This window comes from Centruroides sculpturatus, unplaced genomic scaffold (assembly GCF_000671375.1).
Source record: "Centruroides sculpturatus isolate CEXI.00-Female unplaced genomic scaffold, Cexi_2.0 scaffold316, whole genome shotgun sequence".
NCBI lineage: Eukaryota > Metazoa > Arthropoda > Arachnida > Scorpiones > Buthidae > Centruroides > Centruroides sculpturatus.
Genome location: NW_019384641.1, coordinates 552,996 through 574,572, shown reverse-complemented (window position 1 = coordinate 574,572; position 21,577 = coordinate 552,996). Strand labels below are relative to the sequence as shown.

The following is a 21,577-nucleotide window of genomic DNA, read 5'->3' as shown; positions in this document are numbered from 1 at the left end:
TAAATAAAATTATTTATTTATATATTAAATATATATTGTAATATAATATATATACTGTATATATATTTTGTAATAAGCAAGCATTAACCTAGCATATTAAAAGTATCTTTAATTAATATAAGATTCATATGAACCTAACATATATAAGAATCTTTAATATAAGATTCATATGTTACTTTTAATATGTTAGGTTAATGCTTGCTTATAAACACTGTAAAACATTACAGATTTCTTATAATAAATTTTTAGTAGTTAGATGAGATCACGCTCTCTTTTTTTCTAAGTACAGGAAATCCTCATTAGTTCAAAATTCAATGGACAAGATAATTGTGACTTTGAATTATTCGATTTTTACATATTTCTGTACAGTATGCCAAGTGCCATGTAACTGATGTAATTTATTAAGCAAATGGAATACAGCTATTTATACAGAGTGCTATTTTCATTAATTAATAATAATAATATAAATAAACTGCAGGTAAACAGCACGTGTTTAATGAGAACTTCAAAGATAGGTTTTATAAAAAGTAAAGCAGAATTCCCAGAAATGTAGCCCAAATTATTTTTAAAGTGATCCAAAAAGTAGTAAGTCACTCAAATCTAGTAGTCTAGAGTCCTATAAATATCTCAATCTGCTACTTGTAGTCCTGAAATCCAGCTATATTTTATGAGATAAGAGAAAGAGGTGGTCCATGGGTAAAATGACACTCAAAAATGTGTTACTGTAAAAGCAAAGTCATATTGATCAGATTAGAGTTGTCCTTGGTCTATTGTTCTTATAGTATAAAAACACTTCAATCTAAATGAATGAGTTAATGTACTTATATTATAGAATTTTCACTTCAAATTTTGAAGTAGCCATATTTCAAACTAACCAAATTGCTTAACATGTAAATCTCTCTCATTGACCTAAACAAAAGTACAGTTACAAACTAATGGAATTTCAAGCTGAGTTCAAATTAACAAGGATTTCCTGTACATACTAAAAAAGTCATTATATAAGAAACAGGCAAGGAAAGATACCTATTTAACATTGAAATATATCTGTGTAAATTCAGACCATACAAAAATAATTTTCATAAACTATTTGCCATGTAATTGCAAGAATTGTATTTCAAATTAAAAAAAAATTTTTAATTTTAACTACACTCAAGCTACACTCTCGTCCATTCATATTCATATACTCACATGCTCATTTATTACACACATGTATTTTAGTCCTGATAAATTTATTTTGTTGAAAATTATGTAAAAAAAAATTAATTCTAATTTGCATAACTAAAATATGTATATACAAGGTCTGTTCAAAAAGTATTGGACCTTTTTTTTTTCTGCGTAAACCAATGATACGCGAGAGGCCTCCTTCGGTGGAGTTGTGGAGGGGACAGTCATGCACAGCCCTGAATTTTTTCCCACCTGCAGGAAGCGTCAGTCGTTGGCAATCGGCCTATGAGTGAGGTCATGTAGTGAGCTCTCGTCGGATTCCACTAAGCTGGAAAATGACTGAACAACGTGAGCAGCGATATTAAATCAAATTTTGCCAAAAACCTTGGCGATACCCGAGTGTAAACCATTTTCAAGATTCAGCAGGCTTTCGGGGACGATCCTCGAGGCCAAAAAAAGCGCGGCAGGTCCGTAGCAATGTCAAAGGTCATGTTGACAGTTTTTTCGACTCTCGTGGGGTCGTGTGTCGTGAGTACGCACCATAAGGCCAAACCATCGCAAATGAGTACTACCAGGAGGTCCTTTGTCGTCTTTCCGATACAGTGCGACGCAAATGACCGGATCTGTGGTCGATCAAAACTTGGCAGCTCCATCGTGGTAACGCATCCGCACATTCTGCGCATCTGATTCGGGCTTTCGTCGCCAAACACAATACTCCTGTGGTTCGTCACACTCCGTACTCTCTCCACATGGCTCCGTGTAACCTTTGGCTATTTCTCAAGCTGAAAATGCCGCTAAAAGAAACTCAAATTTAGTTGAGAGAAGGCATCATGCGAAATGCGACAGACCGGCTGATAACCATTCCAAAAAATGCGTTCCAGCAGTGTTTCCAGCAATGGCAGGAACGCTGGGAGAAGTGTATACATTACCAAGGAGACTACTTTGAAGGGGATTAGGGTTTTGTACCTCAAAGTCAATAGATTTATTTTTGTCGACCAAAGGTCCGATACTTTTTGACCAGACCTTGTATAAATGATACAAAGAAATTTTTTAAAACTATACAGTAATTTTAAACTATAATTGTGTAATTAGGATTTCATGTTTCATAATATTTATATTCAATTTCTAATGTTAGAGAGATTTAAAAACAAGGATGATTTGAAAAAATTGCTATATATATTACTTATGAATGCAGTCTTTTTTATATTCACAAATCCAGTGTCGTCATAAATTTACTCAAAATGAAATACATTTAAAGCTGCATAGCAATTTCAAAATTATTCAAATATATACTTTGCATTTGAATAAAATGTCAAATATATATAAAAATAGTATACTTCCTTTTTATTTGCATTTGAAGAATAATTATTGAATGGCTATACACAAATATACAAATTATATGTATATTTTAAATATAAGGAATCATTATTCTAAGCCACTCCTAAAATAGAATCTTATGGAAATTTTAATTAATGACTTAGAAATAATCTTAAATAAACAATTATATTAATTATATATATATATTATTTTTCTGCCACCTGATTTAAATACTTGTACTCACATGACTAAAAATACTTATGGAAATCTAAAATCGTACATTTCAATTTATAGGTAAATTGTGAATAATACAGTAGAATCTTGTTTTAACAGATTGGATGATTTTCAATGATCTGAGCAGTGTTCTGAGAATTTGTTATATTGTAAACAATGGATTTTCCACCCACCAGGGAAATATCCATTGTTTAATCCCTTACATATAAGAATTACCTGTACTTGAAATTATTCAGTCTCTTAAGATATCTATTCTCCATTCTATAGAAACATATATGTTACAAGATCATGTATTATGCTGTATGTGTATACGACAAAGCTAATGGAAACAGTATACTGTGAGCACAGAAAGAAGCAAATTATATGTGCTCATTAGCACTTCATTTGTCTTCAATTTGTTAAAAAATTCATCCATCTTGGTTTGTTTTGATGCTGCTTTGTTGTATTCAATAGGCAGAAAATGCTTGATATTTGCAATATATCGTGTACAGTACAGCCTGTTCATTTATGCTGAAACTCATCAGGAGGGTCTTCACAACTTGGAGAGACTCAATGGTCTTGCTAAATTTCGGCACTACCTTTGAATCCATGCCAGAATGTTTATCATGTAGCTGCTTCTTAATTGTATCAGTCTGTTGACTCTTTGTACAGTTTGAAAAAAGGGGTGCAATTAAACTCTAAAATTACTGAAAACTAAATATCAGATAATATATCATTATGAATAGAAAAGATTTTTTCCTGTTTATCAGAGAAGTGTTTATTTCAAGCTCTATAATCTAGTGTAGTTTTATTAATACAGTAGAGTCCCGAAAACTCTGTCTAATGTGGACTGAAGAGTGGCTAAGTTTGTGAAAATGCCGGGTTATTGGGAATGGGGTTAAAAAAGAATAAGTAAGAGTGTTTCCTCAGAAAATACTGTACTGTACTTGTATGTATTGTTTGCTTGAAAATACAACAGAGAATAAAGTGCCCAAATACCCTTAAACAAAAGAAAAGTACATACTTAATGAAAACATAGAGCTTTTACTACATGAAAATGAAAATTAATGAATACACAGTGTACAGTAATTTACCTGATAAGACAGACCTCAGAAAAATACTTTAAGAGGCATAAAGCTATCTATAATGAAAACTAACTAGGGGTTTTTTTGCCCTGCCAGGATATGGCCGAGTTATCCAGACTGCCAGGTTATCGAGTGCCGAGTTTTTGGGACTCTACTGTATAAACATCTGAAATTGTTTATTGATCTCATGCTAATATTCAACTATTACTGTATCAAATATTCACTAAAATTTGTTATAACACCAATTGCAGTTTTTATGTAATTACAACAGTTAAGATTTTATTAATTTCTTCAAATGAAAATGACTTTGAAATTATAAATCTTCATTGTAGTCATTTACCTTAATACATTTTATCTGAATTTAAATATTAAATATGTTAACATATTTTTGCTGCATTATTAAATTGGAAAGTTATTTTTAATTAATACTACTAAAAACAAAAAGTCATAAAATGTTCAGTTTATCATCCTCTTTCATTGTATTTTTTAAAATNAACCCCATAATCCCCTGTAAGTCTGAGTGAACCGATGAGAAAGTCTATCTAATGACCAAATAAGGCAATGATTTTTTCTAAGGGGGTGAGATGTAGTCTGACATGAGTCACCTCATATCAATAAATCGGAGTTTGACAAATTTATGATGGGAAGATGTCAATTATTGGAAGGAAAGGATGACGATAACATAAACACAGCTATAAGCAAGTCGAGCTGGCGATTGCATCAGATTTTCTTCCTCCATGATTCCCCCTCCAAGATAAGTATAAAAAGGGGTCAAACTTGCACCTCCGGGCGGACAGCTGAAGTGGACCCCACCAATTCAACACCCTCAGTGGACATCTCCATGCAGACCTCTACAGTCGGAGATCAACAGATCATACGCCCACATCAGACATAGCTGAGCGGACAGCAAGGGACACCAGCTGTATAAAAATGCATATGTATATGAGTAATCATTTTGTGAAATATATAGAAGTTTACAATTTGTTGACTGGCTAAACATATTTAGTAAAATGTACAACCGTTATGGGATATTGGTTATTGCACAGCTATAATAAATCAAATTTTTGTCACAAAGAACAGACATCCAAAACATTTTGTAAACTATGACATGGGTGCCTTTAGTAGCATGTACAATATCTTGCCAAAAGTTTTGTATCCTGTTTTAGGAGACTGAACCCATTCTTTTGATTTAGTGTTTTAACTCGAAGCAAAGAAAATTAATGACATTGCAATCTGTTTTTTTTTAAGTAATTTACAAAAAAAAATTCAGAGATATGGAATTAGGAAATGAGAAGACAATGGAATACCCTAGCTATTTTCCAGGAAACTTATTTAAGAATTTGAGCATGTATAATAACCAGTGTTGTGGTGCTTCATCCTGCTGGAAAAAACACCAGGTTGCATTTTTCCAAATGAGGAATACCAAACAATTTTTTTAGCATATCTAAGTAATAACTTTTTCTTTTACAGAGAGAAATTTTATTCAAACATTGTAGAATGAAGCTTTGAGTTGATGTATTAATACAAAAAACTGTTTTGCAATATTTATTCTGTTTAATTCTTTCATTAAACATCTTAATCCAGTCAATAAATTATGGATTCCCTATATAGTTCTTTCATAATTTATCAGTTTGTTTTACTAAACATAAAAGTAATTTATAGCGTTACTTTTAACAGACATTTCATTTACTTTTATTTATAATAGTATAATTTGAAGTTTTAATGAGTAAAATTGTTCAATATTTTAATAATTTTAATCTGTTATTTTAGTGACTGTGATTTTTTTTTTAGCATTTCTGGATTGGAAACAATTCAATTTGGCAAGGATTTTTAATGCATTTTGCAACTAGCTTTATATCTATGTTCACCAACTTGCCTTTTATTGTCAAGTTTTCGGTTGACAACAAAAAAGAAGCATATATAAGAAGAAATATTGCAATGTAAAGGAAAAGTCAGTTGATATCACTAGAATATGATTTAAAAGTAAATATTTGGAAGAATTCAACAGATACAATACAAAATCTGAAATTGAACAATTTTTCTCTACATTTTTATATTGGCTAAATTATTAGAACATTCTTTCATTTTAATATAATGTACAAAAGATCAAAACAAATCATGGAAGAATTAGAAACACACTGGATATAAGATAACTTATATATGTAATGTGAATACAACTATTAAACTGATTAAAAATGATTCAAAATGAAGGTCATTGTATCTGACTATTTTTGTCCATAATGTTAATATTGTCAGATTTGTTATTGATCATAAAATGAATATATTTTTGAATTAATACAAAGATAGCTGCTGAATAAATAATTATTCCTGAATGTTAATATATGCAAAACAAAACTAAAAAATGCTTCTATTTATTTAAAGAAGAAAGTGAATACATTTTAATATGATATAAACCAAACTTCTCTAATATATCATAAAAATTTACATTTATAAATATTATTAAAATCAGAATTTTTAAGTTTAATGTTTAACATTTTGTGAAACTTAGACAAGAAACTTAAAAAGGAAGTATAGAAAGAAGCAATATTGTAAGAAAAATTTTTTTTTGATGTTGATATAAATTGAAAAGCATTTTTTTGATGGTAATCATTTGTCATCTAAATTACTCTTTTTTGTTTGTTGAAAAATATTCTTAGATTCTATTGAAACAAACATTTCTTCATGTACTGTAATTAAATAATAAGAAAAAGTATACTATAAATCTATATTTATTAATAAATTTGAGTGATATGATTTTGATATGTTGATGTAAATCAATATTTTCTATCACAGAATATTAGTTTCAACTTTTTGTAAACATATAATTATATATTTCTTAAAATTAATATAGGTTGGGATAAGTTAACTTACAGTTATCATGGTGATGATGGATGTATATTTTGTTCAAGTGGAGCAGGACAACCATATGGCCCTACATTTACAACTGGAGATGTTATTGGCTGTGGTGTTAATTTTTTAGATAACACTTGCTTCTTTACAAAAAATGGTCATAATTTAGGATTAGCTTTTAAGGATATTCAAGTAAAAAGGATCTTTTTTTTTATAATCTGAAATTAATGAAGTTATTTAAAAAATTGTTTTATTGTAAATTTCAGGGCAATTTATATCCAACAATTGGTTTACAAACACCAGGTCAGATTATAGATACAAATTTTGGACAACATCAATTTTTATATGATATTACCGATATGATTCAGGTAATTTATCATAGTTTTTAAATCTTTTTATGAAGGTGATTCTGAAATAATAATACTAGAAAAGTCAAGATGATTCAATATTAAAATTAATGTATAAATTAAGGGCACAGACAAATGTAAAAACTTGTATAACTTGATAATTAGGAATTATTCCATATTATAATTGAGCCATGAAAGTGATTTAAATCCATTTAAAAAAAATTGAGTTAATGATAACATTAGTTACAATTCTGTGATATTTTTATTTTTTAACAATTTGCAGTCAAGATATTCAAAATTGCCATGAAAAATCATGGCAATTTTGTAAAATACATAATTAATACATATTTTGTTAATACATAATTATCAGTTACCAATATTTTTTTGAATCAATACAAATGCAAACCTTTAAATATTTTGATTTAAAAATAAATGGACTTAAACCACTTTCATTTGCAATGGCTGTGTTATTAGACATGTCACTTTTGCTGTAATTTAATATTTTGTGTGTTTCAGAGTACCTAACTAATGGGGGGTCTTATACAGTTTTTTACATTATTGTATAAATTGTGTAAAATATTTTGAGGCTTCTCTAATCGCATATTAGAAAACTTTCAATAATTTACATCATACATAGAAATAATTTGTTAAATGAGAATATTTTGTTTGTTTCATAATTTTCTAAAATTCAAATAAAAGAAAATATGGAATAATGACACTAAATATTTAAATTTGTTTTAAATTAGTCAAATTAAAAAATTAACCAAAACATTGCATAATTTGTTTTAATTTAATAAGCTCTTAATTACAAATTGTGTTAAATCATTTCAAGTAAATATAAATGCATTAATAATTCCTTGTTTTTTTAGTTTATAAGCTAGAATTTTTAACATAATATAAAATCAGTTTATAAATTTTTATTTTCTTAATTTCTTAATATGAGAATACAGAAAAAAAAGTATAGCTTTTTTTTTACCATTTTTATTTATTTTAAAAATTGAAAATAAATGTTTATAGTTATATTTTTAAATTTTTATTACATTTTATAAATATACTAGTTTTACTTTATTATATGTAATTCAAATGAACTAAATAGAAACTCATCATATATTCATGTGATAATGGAATAGTTTATTAACAGAATCACCTGCTTCATTATTCCTTTAGTGAATAAATGATGTCTACCAATGTTCGAATATACACTTTGGTCTTTTTTTATTAAATCTAAAATTAAAAAATATTCAAATGTTCTTTCTTTTTTGATTACTAAATCATTCATTTAACATTTATTTTGTTTCTTTTTTATTAACATTTGTTAACTTCTTTTTGCACACTTAGAAGATTAAATGGGGGAGAGAAGAAAAGAAATTACTAATATTAAAATGATTACTTCAGGAAGCCAAATCCTTAATTGAATAATAAAATAAATTTGTCCTGATCCAGGACAACTTTAGTTTATAATTTATATAAAACGATTATAAATGCCATTGCTCTTTAGGTTAAAATTTAACTTGTTTAACTAAAATTTGAATTGTTTTACAATTTTTCAACAAATCAAATAATATTTAAACATTTGCATTGAAACATGAAGTAGTTGAAGAAAAGAAATATTTTAAATATGCTAGTTTTTAAATTATAGATGCATAATAAGTCTGCTTTAAAATATGAAAGTGGCTAAATAAAAAATATTATGCTGAATATCAAAACTTAAGTTTTGAATTAGTATCTGATTAGTTAGTTATTGTGTGAAATTAACTAATTTTTTCCAATTTAAACGCGGAATGACTGATAGATTTTTATTGTTTAATTGATTGTCTTGCTACCTATAACCTAAAACTTTCAATGCTATATTTGTTTAAGGAAAGAGTGAAGTACAGAATTTTTTGTCATGTCCTTTTGACATTGAATAATCTTATTTTACTTTATATTATTAGTTCTAGACTATATATTGTTACATTTGTTTGATACAGGGAATGAAGAAAAAGTTCAAAGGAACAGTGGAAAACTTTCCAGTAAGTGAAAATAAAGAAGTATGGCATATATTGCTTCAGAGGTATGCTAACCTCAAATTTCAATAATAATAAAATATCCTGTTTTTTCAGTATTTTATTAATACTGAAATTTTGAAATATTTTTTTCTCTGTTAGCATTGTACAATCGTATCTTGTACACCATGGTTACTGTAACACAGCACAAGTCTTTGCCAAGAGTACACAACAAAAGATAGATGAAGATCTCTCATCAATAAAGAAACGTAAAAGTAAATATTTGTTTTAATAACTAATGTAAATTTATACATGTCAAGAAATGACATATGAAATAGTCTTTATAAATTTCATTTCAGAACTACAAGAATTGTTACTAAATGGTCATGTAGGAAATGCTATAGAAATGACCAAAGAATTGTATCCAGTTCTGTTTGAGAAAGACATAAATCTTCAGTTTATGCTTGAGTGTCAACATTTCATTGAAGTATTGAAAAATACAAGCAATACGAATAGAAAATTACCAATTGTTCAACAAAATAGTTGTTCTGTTAATAACATTAAGAGAACCAATTGTACAGAATCAAAATTCTTCACAAATTCCAATAAAAAACTGCCAAAAGTAGAAAATGATATAAAAAATTCATTAAATACTAATAATAGTTTAAATTATCGAACAAATTTAGAATCAACCAATTCATCCTGGTTTTCCAGTAATTACTTAAATAGTTCAAATAATTTGCCTGTGATTTTACCTACATCTATATTTAATACAATTTCTAATATTCCAAGACATGAGTCATATAAAAACATGACAGAAATAACAAATTCAGGTATTATTTTGTTTTTTTAAGAAATATCTTTATATACTCATTACTTTTCATACGTATTTTATTATATAATTTTAGAGTATAAAGGCAGTCAAGTAAATACAGAAAAGATGCTACAGTTGGGAAGAAAACTTAATACTATGAATAATTGGATGAAATCAATTCCAGGGTATAATGAAATAAACAATGATATGTTACAGGTCTGTTTTGTTTTTAAAATTAATAAATAATTGCTCATTAACATTGAGAAATATACAAATTAATTTTTAGTACAAAATTACAATGTGATTATATATTTTTAGGATGTATTTAGTTTGGTTGCATATGCTGATCCAGTAAATAGTCCATTAGGATATCTTCTTCATCAGTCTGAAAGAGAGATTGTCTGTGATAAAGTAAATAGTGCAATATTAGGTAAATAATGTTTTAATTATCATTATTAACATAATTATTGCTTTTTGTACATACAGTATCTATCAAAAGAATTTATATTTTCTTGATGTATTATTTTCTTGAAATATTTATAAAAATATTAACAATGTGCAACTTATATAATTACCTTTGATATATTTTTGTTATCTTACTAAGTTGTTCCAACTTTTGATAACTGGAGCAAGTTACTATCAACAATTTTTATTTAGTTAAATTTTAAAATATGCTGGTAGTAATTTTTTCAGTTTCCACTAGAAAAATTTTGCAAATTGTCTTTTAGAAGAAACGTATACTTTGTTATAATTATTTCATTGTTTTAAGCCAGAAAAAGTTGAATTATAATTAATGACCTCATGCAGTTTATTATAATAGTAATCATCTTTATTAGCAAAACAGGAATTGTCCCTGTTGCAGGGGGTTATACAAAGTGGTATTATAAATTTTTATATTATTTACACAATAAATAGAATATTAGTATTGAACAATTTGATAACTGCAGTAATATATTATTATACAATAATAATCAAGTTATACGAAATTGGTAATATTTAGTATACTGGCATAGATTTACAACATTTTTGTAATTTTAATGAAAAAGTTATACAGAATGTAGAGAGATTTTTTATTCAGTTTATTTATAGTATTTGTATAATCTTGAGATGATTCGTTTTGGATTATTCGAGAGATGTTGAAAGAATCACGTACATTCGAAAGTCTTTGACATTTTTTAAATAAGTGGTCAATTGAAAAGTCATTGGTTTTGCACCATGGGCAATGATTGTTTGACAAGTCAATATAAATATTATTAATATATCGAGTATTTATTTAAACATAATTGTGAAATTAACCTTTTCACATTGAAGTTAATTGGTTTTATCATGTAAGGTTGTGAAGAAGGAATTTGTAATATTTTTAAGTACCAAGGATGATAAGTATTTTGATTTAAACTATTTTGATCCATATTTATAGAATGAGCGATAGCTGATTCCATTAACATAGTATATCCAAACTTCCAATCTTGAATATTATCTTTGAATAATAAGTCTGATATTCCAAAAGAATTTAGTATATTATTTAGTTTAGATTGCCAGAGGTGTATTGTGGTTGATTTTTTACTACATTTGATTAATTCCTGATGTAGAAAGATAATATTACTGTCACATTTGAATTTTAAATGATAGTGAATTTTAATGATTTGTTTTAAAAACAAGAGATAAGAGCATATACAGTTGGTTTCATGGCAAATTGCATAACCTGGGACAGTCCTTTCCAGTTGGAGTAATTTGCGGAGAAAGTAAATGTGGAAAGTTTCTAATTTATATACATAATCGAGACCCCAGATTGGGTGGGGATGTGTAATATATGATTGGATTAATAATTGAGTTATATAATTTCATATGAATAGATAAGTTGGAGATTTTTAAATTAGAAAATAAGTTTAATAAATTATCTATAGCAAGTTTTACTTTGTTGTTTAAGTATGAAATATGTGCTTTAAACGTATGATTACAATCAAAAACAACACCCAGAAATTGATTTCATTTACACCTGTAGCAACTGCTTGTCCAGATATATCATTGATTCTTTTTTGGAGATTTTACTATTATTGCAGAATATAAGTACTTTAGTTTCAGTAGGGTTTATTGTTAAATGAATTGAACTGAGGTAAGAGCTTAAGTGATTAATTTTCCTTTGTAATGTTACTTTTGTCAGAGCAAAGATTGGTAGATCATCTGCAAATAACACATAGTGAAAGGTCCTATTATTTAGTTCTATTCCATCAGAGCAATCTTGGAAGATTTGGTCGATTTCATATAAATAAAAATTGAATAGGTATGGTGAAAGAGGATCACCTTGAAGTATTCCACATGTTAATGTTAGTGATGATGAAGTGGATTTGCCCTGTTTAATTTTTGCATTATAAATTGAGAATAATTTAGATACTGTAGTTGCAAATTGATTACCAGCTCCTGTCATTTTTAATTTATATACCAGTAGCAGAACAAAGACAGAGTCGAATGCTTTTTGAATACCTATGAATGCAACATATACTTTCCGATGTTTTTTACTCAGATAAAGTTGTATTATGTATGATAATAAAAAAATAAAGCGGATTCTGTTCCTTTATTTTTGAAGAAGGCATATTGAAATTTCACTTAGATCCATTAATTTGGTCCAGTATTGAAATCTTGTATCTAGTAATGAGGTAAAACATTTCCTTAAGGTTGATAATAATGCTATCGGTCTGTAGTTATTTGGAGAAAGTTTATCACCTTTTTTATTTATCATTGTAAGGATTACTGAATTCCAGGAATCTGGGTAATTGATTGTTTTATACATGGAATTGAAAAGGTGTAACAATTTCACTCTTGCTTGAGATGATAATATTTGTGAGAATTCGGACGCAAGTGTAAATTTTCACACATTGGTATAGTTTATTTTTATCATTATTTCCTTTTTCTTTTCCCCTCTCATGAAGTAAAGAGGAGACCTTTTGATCCCTCAGTGTACTGCGTCACCTTGAAGGTGACTTTAATCTTCTGAAGAAGGACTCCCCTCACACCAGGGGATCGTTTAAGTCTAATGTAAATATAAGGTGCAGATAAGTAGCCAATTAATGGTGACAACCACCTGTTACTGTATAGAGAGTAACCAAAAGGTCACCGAGGATAAAACATAACCCCATAATCCCCTGTAAGTCTGAGTGAACCGATGAGAAAGTCTATCTAATGACCAAATAAGGCAATGATTTTTTCTAAGGGGGTGAGATGTAGTCTGACATGAGTCACCTCATATCAATAAATCGGAGTTTGACAAATTTATGATGGGAAGATGTCAATTATTGGAAGGAAAGGATGACGATAACATAAACACAGCTATAAGCAAGTCGAGCTGGCGATTGCATCAGATTTTCTTCCTCCATGATTCCCCCTCCAAGATAAGTATAAAAAGGGGTCAAACTTGCACCTCCGGGCGGACAGCTGAAGTGGACCCCACCAATTCAACACCCTCAGTGGACATCTCCATGCAGACCTCTACAGTCGGAGATCAACAGAGCATACGCCCACATCAGACATAGCTGAGCGGACAGCAAGGGACACCAGCTCCACACTGCCATACTGTCCATTGCTCCATATCGCCATCCACGGAAACTACGATTAGGAACCTCCGGTCCCAGTGTGTCCTACCAATGCCCTATACGACGAGATCGAATCCTAAGAGGTAAACCCTTGACCGAAATTTGTCTCTCTCTCCAACACGTCCTTCTTAGAGAGGTCTCTCTCATTCTTTAGTTTAGGATAGAACGTAGATATAGAATAGAAACCTTTTATTATTTATAAGTGTGTCATTTATGCTTTTTCCTTTTGATATGTATAATCTCTTAGTTGTTTATTAAATGTGTTGTTATTGTTTAATCTGTGTAGTTATTCGGACACCTCGTCATGACCTCACTACCCCTCCCACTCGATTTGCCCTCCTAAGCCATCCGACAATCCGAGAGCAGGTTTTACCAACCCATGCAGATTAAGTGGTCATTAGGGATCATCCCTGTGGCCCCCTGCTATTTCACATATTTTTAAGACTCTGGATGGGATAAGATCACTTCCTGGTGATGTGTTGTTGCGAGTTTTATTTATAGTATCTTTGAGTTCTTTGATTGTAAAGTTTGAGCTAAGACATTCATTATTGAAGTCATAATTAAGCGTTAATGTAGGTATAACTTGAGTAACTGGAAAACGTTAGTAAAATTTTTTCCATGTTTCATAACTTGTTATCATCACATAAGTTAATTTTAAATCGAAATTTTTGTATTATTGACCAAAATGTTTTACTATCATTACTAGTTTTTAATAGTGTTGTTTCAAGTTTTGTAAGATATTTTTTTTCTTTTTTGCTTTAATTAAGTTATTATAAGTTATCTCGCGTTTCCTATAGTTATTAAGATTTAACTTATTTGAATCTTCACGAAATATTTTTAATTTTGTTTGCTTCATCTTTTTCATCTTGTAGCAATCTTTGTCAAACCATGGTTTTTAAAATTTATTTTGAATTAGTCTTATCATTTTTGATTTGTATATAATCATTCATTATTTGGGTTATTTGTTTATATATTATATCAGAGTTTAGATTAGTTATTTCTGGGATATTGCTGAATCTGTCCTCGATCTCACTAGCATAATTTAACATTTTGTAATAAATTCTAGTAAGTTATTACATTCATTGTTTAAAGAATATTGTGAAGATAGTAGGAATTTGATATCATTGGAAAATGATCCGATGCATCATGAGAAATCATAGCAAACTCCAAACAACAATCCAGCATGTACTTGGAACATATTGTTAAGTCTATAGTAGAACTGCCATTATGCTCTCAACACATGTAAATTCTGCTGGGTAATCCATTTTAATGCATCCATTTAAAATATATAATTTGTAATCTTTTGTTAATTTTATTAAGTTTATTCCTAGTTTATTAGTAGTATTATCTTTGGATTGTCTGATATTTTGTATTTGATGATTAGGACCATTATAATATGAATCTGTCATCTCAGCAATTCATGCATTGAAATCTCCCAGTAAAAGAATATATGGAGTAGAATGCTGCCAAAGTTCCAGTGTTTTAAATATTTTGTTAAGTTTTGTCAGGCAATTGGGAGGAATATAGGTAATCATTACTATTATTTGTTGATAGTCTTTGTTTTCAAATATTGGTTTATTCATTGAAAGTAAAAGTAGAATAAAGTTGTCAGATTTTTTGATTTGTTGTATTTTGCAAAATTGTTTTTTAATAAGATACATAATCCATCACTTGGATGACCGGGTCCAGAAGGTTTAATTGCTGGAACTGTTATTGTTATGTATTTATTGAAGAACATTGAGTTATAAAATGAATCTGATGTAATCCAAGTTTTGGTTATACCAATTATTTCTGGATAATAATTTAGTTGAAAGAAATTTATTGATAGTAGTTTATTCTTTAAGCCTTGACTATTCCAATTTAAAACAGTAGTCGGATGTATATTTTTAGTAGTTTTTTCCTGGTGTGATATTTTGTCATAAGTATCAACTTGATGATTCTGGTGAAGTAGAAAAAGGCTGAAAGATATCCACATAAACCAATTTTCCTATGTTAATACTAAAAGTTAATTTATTATGGTCTATTAATAAAGTATCGTTGCATAGTTTAACTGATTGATTTTGTTTTCTTAATTCATAATAAGTTGGCAGCAAATGTTTTCTTCTTTTATGTGATTCTTTAGTAAGATCTGGTGCTATCTGTATGTTTCCCCAGTTTTCCATTAATTTATGTGTTTCTTTGATATGAAAGCATTATAAATTTGATCACGAGTCTGTTTAGTACTGAGTGATAGTCTTATAATTGATTTAGTTGATTTGAATTATATTTAGAATGTCCTCTTGAGATACATTATGTAGGTTTAATGTTGAATTAATGAATTTAACGATTTCTGATTTGGAGATGCTTTTTGACATAGGATAGTTGTATATTATTTAATGGCAGTCATTAATTAGAGTATCCATTCTATACTGTATGTTCTTTTTCTGATTTTAAATTATCAATTTGAATTTTTAGATTGTCTATTAGATTTTCCATTTTTTTGAAATTGAATTTTATTTTCCCATATAGTACCATAGATTAAATTCAGATCTTCTTTTATAGATTCCATTTGTGTAGATAATTTATTAGAAGTATTAATCAGTTCCGATATTTTATTCCATAAATCTACTATTAAAGTGTCATTGAAGTTTCTTGAAGTGGATAGATTAATTATAGTGGACTCACCTGGAGAGCTTTGTAGATTGTGTAGATATATCCATGTGGAAATTATTGTTTGCCATAGATGATTCCTGTAATTCTTTATCCATTGGTAGGATGTAATCTGTAATAAGCTTGGAATTAGATGTACCTGGTTGCGTCTTTTTGCTTTCTGATTTGGTTTGATTGAGTGGTGGTCTACCACATTTTAATGGTGCCTACTTATCAATTATTATTTTTTCAAAAATGATGATTTCTAGTTAGTATTAAACACTTTTGGTTAATTTAGGTTAATTAAATTGGAGAAATACACTAATTTCTTGGTTCTTGTTGAGGTGTAAGGACAGTCACCAGCAGCACTCATGGTCAAGTCGCACCCTCCATGCAGTTTATTATTATTTTGTTCATTTATAGTTTGGTTGCTTACTTTAAAGATCTAAATATGATTTAAATTAACATAGTTTAATTTTATTTTGTATGTAATAATTTTCTTCTGATAACTAAAATTGTTTGCTTTGATATAAATCAATCAAATATTGAATATCTTTACATTTGATATTATGATTTTGAATTTTATACTAGATTTTGTCTGCTGAATTTTGATATGAGAATTCATTTCAATAGTCTTTGTTTCAATTAATTATCACAATTCTTTATTTTGATTTATTGAATTATTTGACTAAAGAAGAAACAAAATTATATGCGTGGAAAACAAATTATATTTCTATTCAATTTTTATTTTATTTAAATACAACATCTACAGACTAATGACATCTTACATATATTTATCATCTTATTGAAAAATTCATTTTTAATTTTTGAACAAATTTCATTTGTATAAGACCTCTGTTCTGATTTCAACATAAATGATTATTTATCATTCCATTGACAAATATTAGTTACATATATTAAGTATTAAAGTTCTCCCAATATCTTTTATAGATGTCGAATATTTTATAGGTTTTACTAAATGTGCAGGAAGTGTAATTAATTTGGAGAACAACAAATGTTTGCTGTATCATTTTGTAGACAGAACTGATTTACTTCTGAAATCAAAATATGGTGACAGTTTCTACTGTTTAGTATGAATGCTTATGTATTTATATTTTCTCCTTTTATTTTAACAATTAAATTTTGTTCTCTTTGTAAGATCTCAAGTCCTACATAAATAAATCTTAACAGTTGAAATAAGACTTGTATAAATTTACATTTCCATTTTTTATTTTTTTTTTGCAAGTAATTCATTTGATGTTAAAATGGATAAATTTACTTAACAGAAACAAGATTTGTATCATTGTAAGCTTATAAGGGTATTCTAGTTAATATTTTCTGTATTTTCTTCTAGGTAATGTTTTTCAACGAATATAACAAACTAGAATACAGAAATTTGACTTGTTAATTTTTGAAATTGTTAATGTTCATTATATAGAAGTTTCATAACTTTTTTAATACTAGTGTTAAAAACTGATTCTTTAAATGTGATAAATATTTTTGCCTTATGTAATTGCATCATTTTTCAAATACAGTATACCTTATTCATTGCATTAATACTGTACAAAGAAAAATCTGTCTAATTCCTTTACAATATACTTTGAATATCAAAAGTATATACAGTATATATATATATGTTACTGTGAATGACCAATATCTGGCAAATGTCAGCATTCACAGTCATTTTGTGTATGTACGAAATATTTGCTAAATATCATTATTTCTCACTTACACAGGCAAATGTCGACATTCAGCATGCACTGACTGTGAATGTTGAATAAAAATATTTTTATTACGTTAATTAATTAAGACAAAAATGCAACTTTTTAATGTCAAAACAGGAGAAAGCTTAAGTAACAGCACATGTAAGTAAACTGTTGAACCTAAAATGAACAGTACATTCTTAATTAATCAGAAAAGAAAAATAATACACAATAGTAAACTTACACATAAATTATATGATTAATGTTATACAATCTTATTTATTGCAACAACTTAAACTGTTATGGCACTTTGAATTGCACAAGAGTCCCTTACTTTTACAACTGCATTTATTTGTGAAACACTTCTGTTTGCAATGATAGCATGTATAGCCTTGCCCTCCACTTTTCGAATTAGCTGCAACTGCTTCTCTCAGCAATATTTCTTGAGACGAAATCTCATCTATGGAAAGTAACTTTTCTTTACAAATTATGAACTGATTACAGGTATAAAGCTGCCTGAAGGTACCATTTTTGTTTACTAATTTATAAAAGTCGGAGTCTTCAATTCCAACAACAACCACCATTTCAGGCATCTGTACAGCCACAGTCAACTGCATTCATACAGTATCACCAATTTGAGCAGAAGGAAACAGCAAAGAATTTGGTGACAGATTGTCACCTCTATGTCGACATCAGCTTCTCAGGTGTCACTTCGACATCCACCAAAGATTATCTGTGCTTGTTGATATACACTGGCGATTGTTCGAATGTATAATAATATAACCAAATATTTGGTCTTTTACTGACATATTTTGTATGTGTCGACATTCACTGGAGAATATCGACATTCTCTAATTTCAGACTTTCACAGTAACATATACACAAATACACTAACAACCTTTTAGTTTGCTTCCTGTAATTGGCATAAATTGGCTAAAGTGAAACACCTCAAATAATAAGAATTAAATATAATAAGGAAATCTAAACATAATTGAAACCTCCCAAATTCAAATTAAATTTGAGTTTGGGAGGTTTCAAATAATTTGGTAAGAACAATACCATTTGCAGTGAAAAATATAAGAGTTTTTTCACTGCAAATGATAATTTACATTTTTACTTTTATATTCCATTCATAAGTATTCATGAGGATGGTGTATTGATATTTGACAGTATATACATATAACTACAGTATATTTTAATCTAAATAATTTTTTTCACTAGTATACTATATTGTATATTGATATAGTAAGATATGTTTCTTTTAATAAATATTTATAATTTTTATCTGGCATATTCTCAGTTGCTTATCCCTTGGAATCACATTTTTAGTTTCTGTATAATTCAACAATAAGTTTTCTATTTTACAGATTTAAAAAAAATTCAATCTAACCATGTTCTATTCTTTCAGGACAATTTATCTATTATGTATTCTGTTGTTTTTCATTTCTGTTTCTGGCATTAAAAATTTCTTAAATTAAATTTCTTAAATGTACAAGACCGGCCTGACTGGCAAATGCATTAACTTTAAAGATGGCAACACTGTATCTTATGCATGGAGGTATACTTATGAAAAACTGGACAACACTAGCCTATATTAATTTGTCTTAGCCCATATTTACCTCTTAAAAATTATTATATATGGGGTAGTTATATTTTTTGTGATTTTTGTAATGTCTACCATTCAGATTGTTTTATATACATTTGGTGGTGTTCCAAATTTTAAAAATAATTTTTCAAATATGTTTTTTCTACACATTCTGTTTTGGAATTTTGATGGTTAAAAACCTGATGTAGGTGAACATTTTCGTTAAAATTTGTGTTACTGGACTTTAACGGTTCTTGATAGTGTGTGATTTATTCCAGTAATTTCGGTAAGAAGATAATTTAACCATTGCTAATACTTTCCTAATAATAATCCTAATAATTTTCCTTAAATAAACCATAAGCTATAAACTACTTTAATTTTCTTTTCTCATATAAATAAGCTTGCTTAAATAAAAATTCTGTAATTGCCATTTAATGTATACTTTTATTACAGCTATATCTTTATAAAAAAAATATTTCACAAAATTTACATGTTTGAGATGAGGTGATATAATAATGTTTCAGTCCATAAGTTATTCCCTTTTACTATTAATTGTGTGTTCAGTAATACTCCGAACTTACATGATAGGTGGGACCGAGCGATAACCGCATAAGTCGAATTCTCATAAGTCGGGGTATAATTTCGCAATTTGTGTAAAATCCAAGTCTTATGTATGTAAGCTAATAAATGTTCTTGTTAATCTTATCTCATCTTTTGATTCGTTTATGGTTACAAGAAATCACCACATAGTCTCTCAAGTCTTCGTAGATATAACAAACACAGAAATAAATAACACAGAATAAATTGTAGCTATGTGTTAATTCCGCCCAACATGTCTGAACATGTAAGCTGAACAATAGTGTGGGGGGCGTGAGTAATCAAGAGTTGCATGGCGCTCAAACAAAAGACGAATCGACGAGATTTGAAAATCACATAAGTTGGGGTAGCGTAAGTCAAGGTATTACTATATAGTTGACAGTTGTGTTTTAATAAAATCATTAGAAAAATTTTTGAAAAGCAAGAATTTAAATGAAGTTTTAGATTAGTTAGTTTGTTTGTTTATCCTTCCTGGATTTAATTATTTCACGATATATAAATGATTATTCTATTTTCCAACAATTGGGAATTTCTTCAAAACCAGAACAATTGTTTTCATTCTCATAAATTTTTTCAAAACAATATGTACCTCAAGTGAAAAATTTGCTATTATTATTTCTTTTTAGTTTCCTTTTGTTTATGTTGATTGTCTAAAACATGAATTTTTTTTCATGACAATCATTCAAAACAGTATTTATAATAGCTGATTTATTTTCATGGTTAAGTAAATTTTCAGAGTTTTAAATATCAAAAATAATCAATTTTATAATTTTTAACTAATCAAAAGTCATTTAATAATGATAATTTTTTTGTTAATAGTAATAAAAACAATAATTACATACATTATTCAACATGCTCACTGCCAGTTTATATGATTTTGCATCATCTGTATTCTGTACTTTTTGGTAAATGGAGCATGCATTATTTTTTTTGAATGTTTATTATCTGTAAATGTGAAAAATATCTTCAAGAAACTGAGCAATAAAATATAGTATATTTCTTACAAGATATTTAATTACTATAGTTTTTAATTACTTAGGTCCATTGGTGGTGCCAATGATTCAATTTCATGTTATTGTATATAATTCCATAAAGATTTTTAAAAAATTTTCATTTCAAGTATTGTTAATTTGTGTAAAACAGTGACATATTTTAATGAAAAAAGAAATTCACATACTCAATGCAATTTTACCTTAAAATGGGTGACAGTGAACGTGTTAATAGATATGATAAACTTGAAATAGTTAGCAACACACTACAGTCGACCCCCCCTATAAGACAGTAGATACATTCCATTCTTTAGGAATCTGATTTCTTACGAGTCCTTCCAATCACAGCCTGACACATGTCAAGTTTACGGACTACGGCTGTTTGAAAGGTTTTCTTCCATAAAATTAATCGATTCTAGACTAATCCGACTCAACATTTCCAAAATACATATATATTTTTTGGAAATAATCCGTATAAACTACGCTATAAACAAAAAATTGTAGGATTACTTACCGAGTGTGCACCATTCGACATCGCCGTTGCTCAAGCTTATTTTCGTCACGGAACAGCTCAGCAAACTGTGGCCGCGATTTCTGATGTTATTTTTCTGCGAAAACTTTGCTGAACTTTGGAGACATCATTAATATAAATAATTTTAATCGCCGTTGAATAAGAAATGTTTCTTTCACAAGAAATGTATAAAATTACAGTA

The 21,577-nt window shown here is 28.3% G+C and overlaps 1 protein-coding gene across 1 annotated transcript in view; it reads left to right on the top strand.

Moving 5' to 3' along the window:
* LOC111626028 (ran-binding protein 9-like) overlaps positions 1 to 21,577 on the top strand; it is a 35,368-nt gene that overhangs the window by 10,347 nt on the left and 3,444 nt on the right. The window contains exons 2-8 of the mRNA XM_023369305.1: positions 6,631 to 6,821; positions 6,896 to 6,997; positions 8,947 to 9,029; positions 9,124 to 9,236; positions 9,321 to 9,794; positions 9,870 to 9,991; positions 10,094 to 10,205. Of these exons, the coding sequence (XP_023225073.1) occupies positions 6,631 to 6,821; positions 6,896 to 6,997; positions 8,947 to 9,029; positions 9,124 to 9,236; positions 9,321 to 9,794; positions 9,870 to 9,991; positions 10,094 to 10,205 (1,197 nt within the window). The remainder of the gene's footprint in view (positions 1 to 6,630; positions 6,822 to 6,895; positions 6,998 to 8,946; positions 9,030 to 9,123; positions 9,237 to 9,320; positions 9,795 to 9,869; positions 9,992 to 10,093; positions 10,206 to 21,577) is intronic.